At 43.7% G+C, this 18,777-nt stretch overlaps 1 protein-coding gene across 5 annotated transcripts in view; it reads right to left on the bottom strand.

The window, feature by feature from the left end:
* Positions 1 to 18,777, bottom strand: part of SMOC1 (SPARC related modular calcium binding 1) — a 301,635-nt gene that overhangs the window by 91,129 nt on the left and 191,729 nt on the right. For all 5 annotated transcript variants that reach the window (XM_073638912.1, XM_073638909.1, XM_073638911.1 and 2 more), the window contains one exon: positions 7,163 to 7,243. In XM_073638912.1, coding sequence (XP_073495013.1) covers positions 7,163 to 7,243 — 81 coding nt within the window. The remainder of the gene's footprint in view (positions 1 to 7,162; positions 7,244 to 18,777) is intronic.

Genomic DNA, 18,777 nt, shown 5'->3' with positions numbered 1-18,777 from the left:
TGAGCAAAATAGCGAAGATATGTCCAATATTGATCTGCGAGACAGACCAAAATTGCAATGCAAGTTTAAGGGTCCATGAAAAAAAGCAGACAGCACTCGGATGCCATCAAATCTGCACAACGGCATGTTGGTTGTCTATTCCGTTATATGCTCAGTATGAGCTCCCTTCTTAATGTGCAATATTCTTTTCAATGCACAGTGACAGTGCGCTCCTTTGCCAGCACTAATTAAAAGTGACAAGTCAGTAACAGAGCGCACTGTCCGTGTGTGTTGTAAGCAGAGAACGAGCGAGCAGAGACCAGACAGACATCAGTTTCGGGAGCGGTGCTGTTCTCTGCTCACTGCGTTCTCTCTTTACACTGTGCACTTATGCTCGTCACGTCTCATCATAGCCAGCGAGGGAGTGCACTATCACTGTGCATTAAAAAGAATATTACACAGTGACAAGATCCTACTGAGCATACGTCGGAATTGACAACTGACACATGCTCAGTAGAGCATGGACTAGCCGAGCCCCTGAAACGGACATCACTGATGATGCTTCATTTCCCATATTAGAAAAACGATTATTAAAATAAATAGAGAGACATTTAGGATGACAATCTCAGTTTCTGACCACACCTTAAATGACAGGTTCCCTTTAGTTTAGTTTTGTTGGGTGGCTCGAACAAGGTTCGAATTGTGTGAAAACCAAATCCAAATCACCATTCCCATCAATGTGCACACATAACCACACACAAATGTCAGAAGCCAAGCGAGTCCAGATGTGAACATTGATGTGGCTCCTGTCTCTTGGATACTGTTATATCAAGTAAGCGGATATTTATTTGTATAGAACAGGGGTCTTTAATTTGTGGCTCATGGGCCCATGATGTGTGACTCGTGGCTGTCTGTCAGCTTGGTGCATTAGCACCAGGTCTAACAACCAACTATGAAGAGAAGGCCTCAAGATGATCACTTTTGTGGGTAGCCCCGTACAGACAGCAGATCTGGATGCGCATAAACTGTGGGGGAAGATACATATGATAAGCAGGAGATAGGATCATACTGCATGCTTGACGATTAACGCCATAGTGTGGAGAGCATGCTTGATGCAAGAATGCCAAATGTCTTGGGGGGCACAAGGTATTGGTGTGCTTTCTTTGGGGAAGCTTTGGTTGTCACTAAACTAATAATGGGGGCTTTGGGTGTTCCTACTAGGAGGAAGGAGGGCTGGGTATGGCTTGCAATCATGTCTCAGAGCTGAAAGTGGCTCTCAAGGTAAGAAAGTTTGGGGACCACTGGTAGTTGATAAAAGCAGTCCATGTAGTAAGTGCACCCAAAACAGAAAAACTGCCATATGAAAGATAATAAAGTCCATTACCTAATAAACATTTTTCTGTTATTATGGTCCCCTGAATGAATTTGTAATATGCTAAATATTTCAGAAAAAAGTATGAAGTATAAGGATCCTATGTTCAGCTTCTACTTCATTTCATTGAATTAATCCCCCTAGTGTCTCTGGTGGGTTCAGGGACACTACTTAAGTCATTTATTTTCTTTTTCTCTCTCCCTGTCACTCCAGTAGAGGGGAGAGCGGGAGAAACACCAAATTCTTTCACAGTCATCTATCAAACCCTGCCAAGAGACCCTCATTTATTTTTACAACCACATACAGTTTTAGCGCCAATGGCTACATGTAGTTTTTTTTTGTGTGTGTGGGGGGGGGGGGGGATACCTCCCCCATAATCTTGTATACTTTGCACCTTTTCATGAAGTAGATTAGCTGCTTTCTAAGGGAATATTATTTATGGCTTAGTAGCTGTCAGTCTTTGTAAGCTAAAGCTAAACTTACTGCACTTTCTCCATTCGTGTAGCTGAGACTTGTGAAATGATGAAGCTTAGAAAAATGGCTCTTAATGTGCTCTTTAGTAAGGGGCTGACTGAAGATAGCCCAGCCATTACAGAGACAGCTGGAGTTTGCTGCTTCTTAAGTTAAAGAGGGGAACATTTTTGAGAAGCATCAGAGTTTGCAGAATCCAAATGGTGTGTAATGGACACACAGTTAGGATTCGGCTACACTTGCCGGTTCCAGTGAAGACAGATATTGAGAGAAGAGGCCAAAAGTGTAGTCAGCACAAGCAACTAAGCAAATCGCATACTTGAAATCATGTGACGAGAGCTGAACACAAGAACCAAAGCTTAAAAGTGTGTACATTACAGACCATAAGGAGTCAGCACATTTATCAGTGCTAGACAAAAATTACCCCAGGAGGTGGACAATGTTTTAAATTCTCAAAGCAATTTGCCATGAGCATATTGATGTAGCCTAAAGGGGGTGCAGATCCAGCCATAGTAACTGGACTCAAACTCATAGTCCTGGTGGGCATATGTTAAGAGTATAGCAGCACCACATACAGTGGGTAAAATAAGTATTGAACACATAACCAATTTTCTAAGTAAATGTATTTCTAAAGGTGGAAAAGTGAAAAGAGCATCACGTGCACAGGTAAAATAAAAGCACTATATATTTTTTTATACCATAAAACCCGACATACAAAAGCCTGACAAAAGCCTCCACGTGGGCATGATATGGCAGTTAGATCCTGGAGGTGCTCCCGTAGGATGGCGAGTTCCACAATGGGTGATGGAACTTTTGGTGTTTTATGTGGTCTGATTGTTGAATTGACCACAGAGGGTTAAAACTTATGGATTTATGGAATTCAACATTCAGACCGCATAAAACACCATAAGTTCCATCACCCATTAGGGAACTCCCTATCCTACGGGAGCACCTCCAGGATCTAACTGCCATATCTCGCCCATGTGGAGGCTTTTGTCGGGCTAGGACAAACACTCCACCACCGCCCATGGAAGAGCTGTGGAACTGTGGACTGAGAACCTCAATATCATAAGGTCTCGCATTAGAGTTGTACCTACCAGCACAACCTGCTCAGGTGAGAACAAACTATTTATTTTAAAACACTCTTTTATTCTCTACTTATTACGCTTAGGTAGCACGCTCTTTTTCTTTTCTCCCACCTCTACAATTTCTACCTAGAAAGTAATCCTGCCACTTAGTGAAAAATAATATCAGCTGGTTTAACTGATGGTCTATAAAAAGGTGTCTCATTACTAAGGTGCCACACAAGAAACATCTCATGATGGGTAAACCCAGTGAGCTGTCTCAAGACAGCTTATTGTTGCAAAACATACTGATGGTATATTTTTACAGAAGAATTTCTAAATTGCTAAAGGTTCCAGTGAGCACTATTGTGGCCATAATCCAGAAGTGGGAAGAACATCATTTCACCATAAACCGGCCACGACCAGGTGCTCCCCGCAAGATTTTAGAGGAGTGAAAATAATTATCAGAAGAGTTATCCAAGAGCCAAGGACCACTTGTGGAGAGCTACAGAAAGACCTGGAATCAGCAGGTACAATTGTTTCAAAGAACACTATAAGTAAGGCACTCAACCTCCATGGCCTGTATACACGCTCACACCATACCAACAGTGAAGTTTGGAGGTGGGAACATCATGGTGTGGGGCTGTTTTTCAGCATACGGCACTGGCAAACTTCATGTAATTGAAGGAAGGATGAATGGAAAAATGTACCGAGACATTCTTGATAAAAATCTTTTGCCATCTAACAGGATGATGAAGATGAAACGAGGGTGGACATTTCAGCAAGACAATGTTCCCAAAGACAGAGCCAAGGAAACAATCAATTGGTTTCAGAGAAAGAAAATAAAGCTGCTAGAATGGCCGAGCCAATCAAATGACCCGAGTCCAATAGAAAATGCATGGAAGGAACTAAAGCTCAGAGTTCATAGAAGGAGCCCACAGGACCTTCAGGATTTGAAGAGTGTTTGGGTGGAAGAATGAGCCAAAATCACACCAGAGCAATGCATGCGACTAGTTTCTCCATACAGAAGGTGTCTTGAAGCTGTCATCACCAACAAAGGCTTTTGTGTGAAGTATTAAAGAAATTTCAGTAAGTGTGTTCAATACTTTTTCCTTGTGTCATTTCTCATTATTACACATAACTTAATTTATGGACATATGTGGTATGATTTTTTGCCTGTGTGGATTGGACAGGTTGTTACCGACATCTGGTGAGAATTTCATGTCAATAGCACCTTTGGAAATATATTTATTTAGAAAATTGGTGATGTGTTCAATACTTATTTCACCCCCTGTAAGGCTTAAAGAGAACCTGTCGTCGGTATTTTATACCCTAAACTGATTGCATGTATGTAAAGGCACTTTAATGCTGAGTAAATACTTACCTTTCTTCTACAAATCCATAGTTGAAATTTTATGCTAATGAGCTGCAAGTGCAGTGGGCGGGCACTACACTTACAGCTCTCCTGCTTCGCTGCCTATTTCCCATGCACTGCCTGCCTCCTGTCTGTGACTAACAGGCCACTGAAACTAAGGCATCACACAGTGTCTACACAAGCCATCAGAAGGCGCTTACACGACATTGGACAGCAAGCCAAATGTCCAATTACAGATGTTCCAATGACTTCACGCCACCGCTGTCAAAGGCTATCATGGTGCAGCGCAAGATGGCAATGGAGGGTGGAATGGAGGTCTATGGTCTTCCATGGTCTTCAGCGATGAGTTCCACTTTTGTCTTGGATGCAATGAGAGGCTGATATTGGTTTGAAAACCACGTGGACAACACCATGAAGAGGCCTTCATAAGGGAACATCCCACCTGTCCTACTTCCAGAATTATGGTGTGGAGTGGCATAATGTAGGGTAGCTGGACTCCTCTAGTCTTCGTTAAAGGTACACTAACTCAGCGTAACAGTAATTTGGTGATGGAACCAGTGATATGGCCATTTCTCTAAAGTGTCCCAAGAGACGTTTTTCAACACGACAATGCCAGGCCACATGTTACTAGTGCTACTGTAAGCAGCCTGCGTCACCTAAACGTGTTACCATGGCCTGCAGCATCCCTGGACTTGTCTCCCATCATCCACATCTGGAACGTCATTGGTTGGCAATTACACAGGGAGCTGCCAGCAGCGGATCTTGATGATTTGCCCAAGTATTTTAGCAGAACATTACTCAGACAACCATTAATAACCTCATTTATAGCAGCCAAGGCTGTAAGTGAGGGGATTTCTGCACGTGGCGCTCATACTTAATACTGAATAAGTCGAGGTGTTTTTAAAATTTTCTTTTCATTGCTTCTTCATTTGTATATCTGTAACCTTTCTATCTACCCTGTAACTTCCATAACTCCACGACATTTCCTTCTTGGTCTTCCTCAGTTGCAATGTTGAGGAGTGTAGAAAGAGTAAATAAAAGTCAACCTAAAATCAGTCAATAGAAGGAACTTTGCAAATTATCCTCATCAATTTATGTAGTAGGTCTTTGCTAGGTACAGTATTTTGCTGATTTATTCCAACAGCTCTTGTGTAGAATTATTTATCTATTTTTATAGACAATGTCTTGCTAATGTACATTGTCAAGGTTGGCAGAAAAGGTTACTAATGCAGCTGCAGATTTCCTCCATGAATTCTGGGAGTCTCTGAAGCCAGTTTTTATGAGGTGCCTCAAATGTGAAAAGTGGAAATCTTGACTTGACAACCCCTTTAGGGTATGGCCAGATGGTAAGGCATCAGCACGCCAAAGCTCCAACCATTTGCAATAAACCAATGGGCACACAATTGTGACACAAAATTGTGCGGCAATTGGCCATTACGGTAGACGAAGTTGCAACTACATGAGACCAGCCTGAAGATCTGGCCGTACCCTTAGGATGTATTCAAACATAGTGGTTGATGGGCAGGTAAATCATCATCTTAAAAAGCACATTTTTATACGTTGGTTTTAAGATGCAGTAATTGGTTGACGTGTTTTTACATCTATTTTATATGTTGATTGCCTGGATATGTAGACTGAAAGACAATTTACATCATATATAAATCCTATTAAATGCTATGCAAGTCCCTCTGTTACTCACCTGTCTTAGTTCTAGCGATGTGCGCAGTCGGGTGATCATGTCTCTTCTCCTGTGCTTTAGGTTGCTACATAAAACCAACTTGCTCTGATGACATCATCCACCCAAGCCATTTCAACCAAGCTCAGGCAGCAGGACACTGACTATTCAGGTAGTTGGCATTCCTGCCACTACACAATACCACCACCCTATACACCATCCAGCACTGCTACAACATCAAGCTTTGCCATACAGCTCTAATGTTCTGTGGTTCCAGCACTGCTAAATCTCCGGCACTAAGCATCCGTTGTAAACTCAGCCTTGCTATACCGGTTCCTAATAGCTGAGTCAACTTTGCTACTTTGCTTTTTGGCAAGTCTGCTGCATTGAGCCTTTATTGAAAACTCAGTTCTGCTTCACTAGTTCCTCAACGCTGCTACATCACTACTCCAGCTCTGCTGCTGTTGTTACGTTTCAGCTACTCCAGCTTTTACTGTTCCAGCTCTGCTGCTGTTGTTCCATTTCAGCTACTCCAGCTGTTGCTGTTCCAGCTCTGCTGCTGTTGATTCATTCCAGCTACTCCAGTTGTTGATGTTCTAGATCTGACACATCTGCCATGGTTGTTTCAACTAGATTGCCTTGCTGTACCAGAGCCTTCTGTCTGTATTGCAACAGAACTGCTAATCCGAACAAAAAGTTTAAAAGATCTCCCACTCCAGTTGAGATATAATACCCACAAATGTCCAATGTGGTCTTCTGCTCTATCAACAGATTTTAGAGTAAAATCTCTAATTCTGTCAGTTCATCTAACCATCCATATATACAACCAACCATCACAATGTAGATTTATGTGCTGCTGTCTATGGACTGTTCAGTGACAACCACTATTGATATTAATCATTTTAATTAGTGACATCAAAAGACTTCTATTTGTTAGACTGGGTTCACATCATCTGTTCCATCGCAGGCAATGCTGGGTCTGTTACATCACAATCTTCAGCAGCACCCAACAAACCCCGTAGACTAAAATGTGGTCGGTCTTGTTACTGGAAAAATAGCTCTGCATACCAAGTTATAATTTTTCAGCCTTTCCAGTGAAATCAGTCACAGAGCTTCCAACATAGATGTGAACCCAGCCTTACACACATAATATACAACAAGAAGTTTATAATAAATATGCTCGAAACTATAAAAAATCATTGATGGGTGACAATAAAACATCATACCTGATTGCCTCATGCTAGAGCCATTTAATTTTGCATCTTTGATAACAAGGTGCTTGATCCATAGTGTTGGTGCTGTGATGTCTACAAAGTAATAGGAGCGAACAATTACTAAATATGTTATTTTCGTGTGTAACTAAATACATATAGCAACAGTCTCTCAGCTTGTGGAAGCTTTTCGACACTAGTCATCAAGATTTGTGCAAGTCATTGCATTTCTACTGTTGCATAACTGTGGATGTGGTATGCTATAAAAAGTTCAAAGTGCTAAAAACAAGTCGATTCAGGATGCAACTTTTCTAAGTTTAAGATGGGTAATGGAATGGCAGAAGTGGCCGTCGAACCAACTCTATCTATCTTGGAAGTTGTGCCAGGTAAGATGCTCAATCACTTCAGGCCCCAAATTTTTAATTTTCTCAAGTGTAACAAGACAAAATGGGCCACAACATTTGTTGTGAAATTTCTCCTGAGTACGCCGACACCTCATATGTGGAGGAAAACCACTGTGCTTCACAGAAGTTTATAACATTGAGCCGTAAAAATAACATTTTCACATTTTTCCCACAAAAATGTTTTTCAGCCCCCAATTTTTTGTTTTCATAAGGGTAACAGGAGAAATTGCACCATAAAATTTGTTGTGCAATTTCTCCTGAGTAAGCCGATACCCGATATGTGGGGGAAAACCACTGTTTGGGCGCACGGCAGGGTTTGAAAGGGAAGGAGCGCCATTTGACTTTTTGAATGTAAAATTTGCTTGAATAATTAGTGGATGTCATGTTGCGTTTGGGGAGCCCCTCATGTGCCTAAACAGTGGAAACCCCCCACAAATGACACCATTTTGGAAACTAGACCCCTCAGGGAACTTATCTAGATGTGTGGTGAGCACCTTGAACCCCCAGGTGCTTCACAGAAGTTTATAACATTGAGCTGTAAAAATAAAATTTTCACATTTTTCCCACAAAAATGTTGTTCAGCCCCAAATTTTTCATTTTCATAAGGGTAACAGGAGAAATTGCATCATGCAATTTGTTGTGCAATTTCTCCTGAATAAGCCAATACCCCATATATGGGGGAAAACCACTGTTTGGATGCACCTCAGGACTCGGAAGGGAAGGAGCACTGTGTGACTTTTTGAAAGCAAAATTGGCTGGAATCGAGAGCGGACGCCATGTTGCGTTTGGAGAGCCCCTGATGTGCCTAAACAGTGGAAACCCCCCACAAGTGACCCCATTTTGGAAACTACACCCCTCAAGGATTTTATCAAGGGGTATAGTGAACATTTTGAACCCAGGGGTACAAACACAGAATTTGATAACATTAGGTCATCATATTGAATATGTTGTCATTAGTGTTGCGCGCAAGTGCTCGCTACTTGAGTTTGCATTGGGTACTCGGGTATGCACCAAGTATCACGGGTGCTCGAGTGACATGCTCGGGTCCACGTCCCGCATGTTTCATGGTTGTCAGACACCCAAAAAAACATACAGGGATTGCTCATGTATGGCAGGTGTAAATATGTGCGGTTGTGGATTTTAATAATCACCTAGGCAGGTTATCGATGCAATTAGTTTTATTCCTTCCGACCACGGTGAACAGCAATTCCAGGTAAATGTCCAACAGGCAATTCTCTTAGTCCTAGAGTTTCTAACCTGGGATCAGTAGTTCCACTGCCCCGTACCAGGTGATACCCACTGTCCCCCAACTTTTGGTTGGCCCACAGCTTTTTGTATCTCCTGCCGGTATATTGGCAGTCACAGCATATGCTCCTTTGGATGATGGATATCACGACCGCAGTCCATGATACCACCCAGCTCTCAGTCCGACTAGCAATGAATCTTCTCTTTCTCCTGCACAGGGTTTGGCCCCCTGAATTGGCAGCAGAGCTCACCCCTCCCTACCCCAGCTAATTGTGCCTTAGTGGAGATATTTTCTCAGGTGGAACCCATCCCCTGGGTTTGCATGTGGTGACGGATAGATCAATGGCCCAAGGTCTCGGAGATATGGTCACTGAATGGAATAGATACCTGAGGTTGAACTGATGAGCAAACAAATCACTAACAAAACACAGCAAGCAAATTTCTAACAAAACACAAAATTAAGATTGACGAAAAGGGGTGCTCAGTGCTGGAAAAGTATTTAGAAAGTGGCCAGGTCCTCGCAGCAGGCAATCCCCGCATGTTTTTTTTGGCTGCATAACAACCGCAAAACATGCAGGACGAGCATGTTGTTAGAACCCTCCTGTTTGTTTTTTTCATCTAGTGTTTTGCGGTCACGTGACCATCTGCCTTTATATTCCAGCTCTGCCTTTTTGGCTGTGCTGGACTTCAGTGTTCTTTGACTGTTTTGCTAGCCAGGTGCTTCTGTGCCTATATCTCTCAGTTCGCTTGGTCTTTTTGGGACCTCTAGTACCTTTTTGTCAGTTTATCTTTTGTGTTTCTGCAACAACCTTCTCTGTTCAGGAGGTGTCCCATTTTTTTTCCAGTCCTTAGCTCTTTTAGGGACCCCTTCCCTTTATTCTATAGGTCTTCGTTCAGACTAGCCTAGGACTAAGGCGGGTCTGGTCTCTAAGAACAGGCAACCTGCTACATCGTAGGGATTCAGCTTAGTCTTACTGTAGGGAAAGCTTTCCCCTTCTTTCCTTAGTACTTGTTTGCAGATCATAACAGTAAGTCCAGCCCAAAAAAAAAGGAAATATTAATATGGTGATCAGTATGGCTTCCGTCCAGGATTTGGCTCAACGCTTGCAGGGGTTGACTCTGGAGGTGGCCGAGCTCCAGCAACACGTGAGTAGCTGTTCCAGAGCGCATTTTGTGGAACCCAAGGTAGGACTGCCGGATGTTTTTTATGGTAAACAGCAAGATTTTTTTTTTCCTTTAAAAATGCTTGTTTGTTATATTTTCGCTTGAGACCAAGGTCCTCTGGGAACGAATCACAGCGCATTGGTTTTATTATGTCACTTTTGCGCAATAAACCACAGGAGTGGGCCTTTTCTCTTCAACCTAATGATCCATGTTTGAGGTCGGTAGAAGAGTTTTTTTTTTGCTATGGGTCTATTATATGACGATCCTGATCTAATCTCATCTTCTGAGGCAGAACTCAAGCGTTTGAATCAGGGGTCAGATGATGCTGAGATTTATTGCACACACTTTAGAAGGTGGGCTTCTGAAGTCAGATGGGATGATCCTGCTCTGAAATCTCTATTTCTTGCTGGTCTGAGTGAAAGGGTTAAGCATTTGCTAATTGCATTCCCTGCACCTGAGACTCTGCGGGATGCCATGCAATTAGCTGTTCGTCTGGATAGGAGGCTGAGATCTAGGCAGAATGAGGTAGAGACTCCTGTAATGCCAGGTCCTAGTCCCCAGAAAATCTGCTCAGATGGCGGAGAACCTATGGAGGTTGGGGCGATGTCGCTCCGCTCTCAAAAAAGAGACCGGAGGTTCGCCGAGGAATTGTGTCTTTATTGTGGTAAAGGTGACCATTTGATTAAGTAATGTGAGCTTCATTTAAGTAAAGAAAAAAAAAAGGTCAGGTACGCCCGTATAGCTTGTTTACACTCTGCAGGAGTATTTCTTTCAGGGAGTACTACTTTGCAGGAAAATTTGATTGAATTTCAGGTATTTGTGGATTGTGGTTCAACACTTAATGTGATTGATAAAGGGTTTTTAGGAAAACTTAAATTGAAATCCAAACCTTTGTCATCACCTATTTCTGTGATTGTAATGGATAACACTCCCTTGAAATGTATTACTCACAAGGTTGCTGCATTTCCCCTCACTATCAATGGTCTTCACCAAGAAATTTTGGACTAATAATTTACCCTCTCCCGTCGTTCTAGGATTGCCTTGGTTAAAAGTGCACAATCCTTTGCTGGACTGGTCTACTAATATGATAAAGTCTTGGAGTCCAAAATGCTATGATAAATGTTGTAATGGTCGCATTGCGGCTGTGGAAAAAGGGGAATTACCTGTACCTATTCAAGATTTTCGGAGGGTTTTTTCGGAGGAATCGCAAGTTTTACCTCTTCATAGGGATTATGATTGCGCCATTGAGTTTATTCCGGCAGCTACTCTTCCCAAGATTCGCTTGTTTAATCTAACTATCCCTGAAAGAAAGGCCTTGGAGGAGTACATACAGACTAGCCTGGCTGCTGGTCACATTAGACCTTCTAAGTCGCCTGTGGCAGTTGGATTTTTCTTTGTTATAAAAAAGGACGGGGGTTTGCGTCCGTGTCTGGATTTTCGTGAAATTAATAAGATTACCGTACGCAATTCCTACCCATTGCCATTAATTCCTGACTTGTTTAACCAGTTAGTGGGGGCCAAGTGGTTCTCTAATATTGATCTCCGGGGGGCATACAATTTGTTACGAGTGAAGGAGGGTGATGAATGGAAAACTGCTTTTAACACTCCTGTAGGTCATTTTGAGAATCTGGTGATGCCTTTTGGTCTTACCAATGCACCTGCATTTTTTAGAACCTTATTAATGACATCTTGAGACCTTTGATTGGTAAGAATGTGGTTGTGTATTTGGATGACATTTTGATTTCTTCGCCGGATCTGGAGTCCCATTGGCAGAGTACGTGAAGTTTTGCAGTTATTGAGTGATAATTCACTCTTTGCTAAGCTGGAGAAATGTGAGTTCGCTGTGCAGAAAATTAGTTTTTTGGGCTACATTGTCTCCAGCGAGGGCTTTGAGATGGACCCGGTGAAGGTTCAGGCTGTGCAGGAATGGCCTAGGCCTATTGGTCTGAAATCTATACAGAGATTTTTGGGTTTTGCCAATTATTACAAGAAATTCATTAAGAATTTTTCTGTAATTGTTAAGCCTCTGACCGATCTCACCAGGAAAGGTGCGAATATGGTCCAATGCACTACTGAGGCCATTGAAGCGTTTAAGTATTTCAAAGAGGTTCAGTTCAGCCCCTATCCTTATGCAGCCTCATGAGACCAAGCCTTTTTTGGTCGAGGCTGATGCTTCATCGGTGGGGGTCGAAGCAGTTTTGTCTCAGGAGAAGAGGGATGGAGTACATCCTTGTGCCTTCTTTTTGAAAAAATTTTCAGAAACCGAATTGAATTATGATGTTGGAAATCGGGAGTTGCTGGCTATTAAACTTGCGTTTGAACATTGGCGTCATTTTTTGAAAGGCGCTAGATTTCCTATTCAGGTTTTCACAGATCATAAAAATTTGATCTATCTGGATGCTGCCAAGCGCTTGAATGCCCGTCAAGCTAGGTGGGCACTTTTTTTTTTCTCGGTTTCATTTTTCTGTTACCTATATCCCTAGTACTAAGAATGTTAAAGCCAATGCTTTATCTCGCAGCTTCTCTCCTGCGGTCGGTGCCGAGGAGGAGGAGAGCATTTTACAGAAAGGAGTTGTGGTGGCGGCATTGGACTCCGTTTTGGAGAATGGAATTCTAAAAGCTCAAGATGATGCTCCATCTAACACTCCCCATGGGAGGTTGTTCGTGCCTAGAGCCTTTAGGAGAGATTTGTTTGTGGAGTGTCATGAGTCTCGGTTAGCAGGTCATCCAGGAATTTCGGAGACTAAGAGACTTATCAGTCGCAGTTTTTGGTGGCCTGGATGGCAGAAAGAAGTCATCAAGTGGGTGCGTCAATGTACTGTGTGTGCTAGGTCAAAGGCTTCACATACTCCTGCTGCGAGGTTGCTTTGCCCTCTGGAGGTTCCTAGTGCGCCTTGGACGCATCTCACAATGGATTTTATTACTGATCTGCCCGTGTCCGAGGGTTTTACTGTCATCTGGGTGGTCGTGGACCGTTTTAGTTAGAGGTGTCAATTGGTTAATGCGTTTGTTAAGGAGATTGTCAAGCTTCATGGCGTTCCCACGGATATTGTTTCTGATAGAGGACCTCAGTTTGTGGCTCGCTTTTGGCGTGGTTTTTGTGACAGGTTGGGAGTCCATTTGTCATTTTCGTCTGGGTATCATGCTGAGTCTAATGGACAGACTGAAAGAAAGAACCAGGATGTAGAACAGTTTTTGCGTTGCTCTGTGGCGGATAATCAAGAGGTGTGGTCTGAGTTTCTGCCTCTCGCAGAATTTGCTCTTAACAATCATACATCCTCCTCTGTGTCACGCTACTGGCGATACTGGACTGGAGGTCAGTGGCCGGAGCAGATGTGTACAGGTGACCTGACCGTGGGAAGACTTCTGGGGATGCAGTATATGGCGGTAGTAGTTCACCTTGTCAGAAGATGCAGTATATGGCAGTAGTAGTTCACCTTGTCAGAAGATGCAGTATATGGCGGTAGTAGTTCACCTTGTCAGCAGATGCAGGGGCCCGCCCGAGCAAGGGCCGGCCGGGATCACACACGAGCACCAGGTTCGTTTAGGCAATAGGAGTTCGAGGTAGGAACAGCAGAGTCTTCACAAGAAGCAGGAAAGCGCCAGCAGAACACCTTCCAAGTCAGGAGCTCAGATAATGCTTCACTCAGTTAGACTGAGCACCACAATACTCAGCAACAGGAAGCTGCACAGGGCCAGGTATATATAGCAGGTCCAATCAATCTCAATCAGGGCGGGAACAATCAGCAGGGCAGGTGATGATCTCTATCCCAGACGAAGTTCATATGGTTTCAGGCAGGAGTTAAACAAGTTCCGAATAGCTCCACAGCAAAGGAACAGACTAGCAAGCAATGGGTCACAGGTTCAAATCCTAACATATGGTTTCAGGCAGGAGTTAAACAAGTTCCAAATAGCTCCACAGCAAAGGAACAGACTAGCAAGCAATGGGTCACAGGTTCAAATCCTAACAATACTCCCCTCTTAACGGCGGCCTCTGGACGCAATTTGCCCAGGCTTTGCAGGATATTGCTGATGAAATTGTCTAATCAAACGGGGAGCATTGATGTTGCTTACTGGTTCCCATGAATTTTCTTCCGTGTCGTAGCCCTGCCATTTGATTAAGTATTGTAAACAATTTCTGTGTATTCGGGAATCCAAGATCTTTTCCACCACAAACTGCTCCTGTCCGTCCACTTCAATTGCATCGGGAGGCGGAGGGGAACGTTCTGGAAATGGATTGGCTGTGGCGGCTTTCAACAAAGACACGTGAAACACGGGATGAATTCTCATTGATGTTGGTAGCTGTAGACGTACGGCCAATGGACTCACAATCTTACTGATTTTGTATGGTCCCACAAACTTTTGTCCTAATTTATGAGAAGGAATCTTCAATTTCAAATTCTTAGTGGATAACCACACTCGATCTCCAATCCTAAACGTGGGAGTGGGTCTACGATACCTGTCGGCAGCTTTTTTATATTTCTCCTGAGCTTCCCTTAATGTGTCTTTCAGAAGATTCAGATTTTGCTGTAGAAGAGAGATTCTTTCTGCAACTGCTGGTATTAATGGTGCCACAGGATTCTTGGGAAGGATGTTTGGGTGATATCCAAGATTTGCAAAAAATGGCGTCTGTTTCGTAGAGGCATTCTGTGAATTGTTATATGAAAATTCCGCAAATGGCAACAGATCTACCCAGTCGTCTTGCAGATGGCAAATATAACAACGAAGATACTGCTCCAGCGTCTGATTCGTACGTTCTGTCTGACCGTTAGATTGGGGATGATAAGCGGTTGACAATCGTACCTTGATGTCTAGCGCTGAGCATAGACTGAGCCAAAATATAGATGTAAATTGCACACCTCGATCTGAGACGACTTCATCCGGCACTCCGTGGAGGCGGAAAACATTGCAAATTATCAGATCAGCTGTATCTTTTGCTGAAGGCAGACCTGAACACGGGATAAAATGCGCTGCTTTCGTAAGTCGGTCCACTACTACCAGAATGGATGTTTTTCCCTTGGAGTCTGGTAGGTCTACTATAAAGTCCATTGAAATAGATCCCCATGGTCGAGTTGGGATGGCGAGAGGCTGCAATAGTCCCATAGGAGATGCACGTGGAGTCTTATATCTGGCACAGATGTCACAGGAATTAACGTACTTCTTCACGTCTTCTTGAAAGTTAGGCCACCAAAAGAAACGTGACAAAAATTCCTGCGTTTTTTGTACCCCTTTGTGCCCTGCAACTTTAGAATCGTGCACTAGTTGTAGAACTTTTAACCGAGCTGCTTCTGGCACATATAGTCGTCGACCATCGGTCCATACTTGATTTTTAAAAAACAGATGCACGTCCCCTGATGGACGTGATAGAAACGAGTCTGTTTCGTATGCTGCTTTCAAATCTTCCAGCAAATCTCCATCATGTATTACTCCCAAGATCTTAGTATCTGCCACAATGGGTTTGGGTGTTGTCACGAGGTTAGCCTCACTTGAAAACATTCGGGATAATGCGTCTGCTTTCTTGTTATGGGAGCCTGGTCGGTATGAAATTACAAAATTGAATTGATTCAAAAACAGACTCCAACGGGTCTGCCGAGGAGAGAGGCATTTTGCAGACCTGATAAACTCTAGATTGCGATGATCGGTCAACACTAGAATTTGTTGTGCAGCCCTCTGGAGATGATGTCTCCACTCTTTGAATGCTGATATGATGGCGAGCAATTCTTTATTTCCCACGTCATAATTTTTTTCGGCTAAAGACATACGTTGTGAGAAAAATGCGCAGGGATGCAGCAACTTCTTTTCCCCTGTCCTCTGAGAGAGGATAGCACCGACCGCACAGTCTGAAGCATCCACCTCGACGATAAAAGCCAATTCAGGGTCAGGATGGCGTAGTATGGGAGCCGTCGTGAATTTCATTTTTAAACGAGAGAATGCTTCTTGCGCTTGGGGGGTCCAGATGAATTTTGCTCCTTTTTTTGTTAGTTGCGTGATGGGTGCCACGATTTCTGAAAAATTCTTGATAAAACGTCTGTAAAAGTTGGCGAACCCCACAAAACGCTGAACTTCTTTCACATTTTTAGGGATAGGCCACTCGGTGATAGCTTGCGTTTTCTTAGCATCCATCCGTAATCCTTGAGGTGAAATGATGTATCCCAAGAACTGGATCTCTTCTTGATGGAATTCACATTTTTCTAATTTAATATATAACGAATTCTCCCTTAACCGTTGTAGCACTCGTCTTACGTGCGTCTGATGTTCCTCCACAGAGTTTGAAAAGATCAGGATGTCATCTAGATAAACGACCATGAACTGGTCCAACAGGTCTCGGAAAATATCATTTGCCAGGTGCTGGAAGGTAGCTGGAGCATTGCAAAATCCGAAGGGCATCACTAGACTCTCAAAGTGTCCATATCGGGTACGAAAAGCCGTCTTCCATTCATCCCCAGGTTTTATACGTACTAAATTATATGCCCCACGTAAATCTAACTTAGTGAAGATTTTCGCACTTTGTACTTTTTCTAGGAGTTCCGGGATCAACGGTAGGGGATAACGATTTTTGACCGTGACTTTATTAAGCTCCCTGTAGTCCACTACTGGCCGTAGTGCTCCATCCTTCTTTTTAACGAAGAATATAGGGGCTCCAGCGGGCGAGGATGATGGACGGATGAATTTTTTGCTTAGATTTTCATCAATAAATTCTTTGAGAGCCTTCAGTTCAGGACCCGCTAGAGGGTAGATAGTTCCAAACGGTATAGCCGCCCCCGGGAGTAGCTCTATTGGGCAATCGTACGGTCGATGTGGGGGAAGTGTATCCGCTCCCCTCTTGTCACAGACATCTAAGAAATCTTCATACACCGCTGGCAGCTGAGGCAGTTCTGGATTCTGAGCTGCTTCTAATGAGGACTCACTTGGAACCTCCGCCTGAACTTCGTTTTCGGGGAATCTAATCTTTTTTATCTCCCAATCGATGATAGGGTTTTGCTTCTGCAACCACGGCAGACCTAAAATGATGGGAAAATGTGGAGAAGAAATAATTAGGAATGTCAACATCTCGCGATGCTGCAGCTCAATATAGATCTCCAAAAGTCCTGTCTCATGATCCACTGGCCCTGAATTCAGTGGAGATCCATCTACTGTCTCCATCACAATAGGTGAACGTCTTTTCTGCACATCTATGCCATGTTTTTGAGCAAATGCAGAATCCATGAAAGTCCCACTGGCCCCAGAGTCAATCATGGCTGATGCGGTGATCCACTGGGAGTTAACCTTCAGTTTGATAGTTACAAAATAATGGGATTCTCGGCTCTCCTTCCTGGTATGTGGAGCTATGGATGATATGGACTGGATCTCATCTTTAGCATAATCAGTCTCTGAGATGAAAGACTCCTCGTCGGAAGAATCAGGATCCATTATGGCCGCCACCATTTTCCTTGAACGGTTTGTGGGACGACTTGGACAGTTAATGAGAAAATGTCCTGCTTCCCCGCAGTACAAACATAGATTCTCTTTAAATCGCTGTTCTCTTCGTTCTGCACTCGCTCGTCTCTGGATCCCATCCACTTGCATTGGCTCTAATTCTGTATCTCGGAAATTTCGGCTAGGCACTTCTTTAGTGACCGATGGCAGGGAGGAGTTATACGAGTTAGTTGAACGATTCATGGAGGTCCACTTCTCTTGTCGTCGTTCAGACAGATGGGTGTCAACCCGGATGCAATGCTTGATAAAATCATCCAGATCCGAAGGGGTCTCTCCATGGGCAAGTTCGTCCTTTACTGCACTAGAAAGTCCTCTTTTAAAGAAAGTTACCTTTGCTGCATTATTCCATTCGGTGTCGATGGCCCACCTCCTATACTCCATAGCATACTCTGCGACGGGACGTTTGCCTTGTCGTAATGCCAGCAACGTTGATTCAGCTGTAGCTGCACGATTTGGGTCATCAAACATCTGCTGCATCGCTCGAATAAACTCATTCAAATTGTCTAAACGTGCGTCCCGAGTCTCAATCAGAGGATTAGCCCAAGCGATCGCTTTGTGGGTTAACAGCATAATGATGCATAACACCTTTGACCTATCGGTCGGGAACTGATTAGCATGTGTATCAAAGAACAGGTAGCATTGATTCAAAAATCCACGAAATTTGTCTCGATCGCCGCCAAAACGAAAAGGTGGTAGCTTGGGGGGCATGGCAAACGCCGAGACGGGAGCTTGTCCTTCTAGCTGTGAAATTCGAGCAGTCAACACTTGTACCGCATTCTGCAGATCTTGGATAGCTTGTTGGTGATTCTGAACATTATGATCGCTCTGTACAATAAATGCGTCTACCCGTGATTTTCCATTCATCTGTTCGGCGTGCAGACTGGATATTGCACCCTGCAGTTTTCTGACACGTGCCTCCATAGTTTCTGCCCCAGTGGCCTCCATTTTTGAGAGGCTGAGTATTCTGTCACGCTACTGGCGATACTGGACTGGAGGTCAGTGGCCGGAGCAGATGTGTACAGGTGACCTGACCGTGGGAAGACTTCTGGGGATGCAGTATATGGCGGTAGTAGTTCACCTTGTCAGAAGATGCAGTATATGGCAGTAGTAGTTCACCTTGTCAGAAGATGCAGTATATGGCGGTAGTAGTTCACCTTGTCAGCAGATGCAGGGGCCCGCCCGAGCAAGGGCCGGCCGGGATCACACACGAGCACTAGGTTCGTTTAGGCAATAGGAGTTCGAGGTAGGAACAGCAGAGTCTTCACAAGAAGCAGGAAAGCGCCAGCAGAACACCTTCCAAGTCAGGAGCTCAGATAATGCTTCACTCAGTTAGACTGAGCA

Source organism: Phyllobates terribilis, unplaced genomic scaffold (genome assembly GCF_046119375.1).
Source record: "Phyllobates terribilis strain yellow unplaced genomic scaffold, ASM4611937v1 Scaffold_7__3_contigs__length_470593459, whole genome shotgun sequence".
NCBI lineage: Eukaryota > Metazoa > Chordata > Amphibia > Anura > Dendrobatidae > Phyllobates > Phyllobates terribilis.
This window is presented reverse-complemented; position numbering and strand designations above follow the sequence as displayed.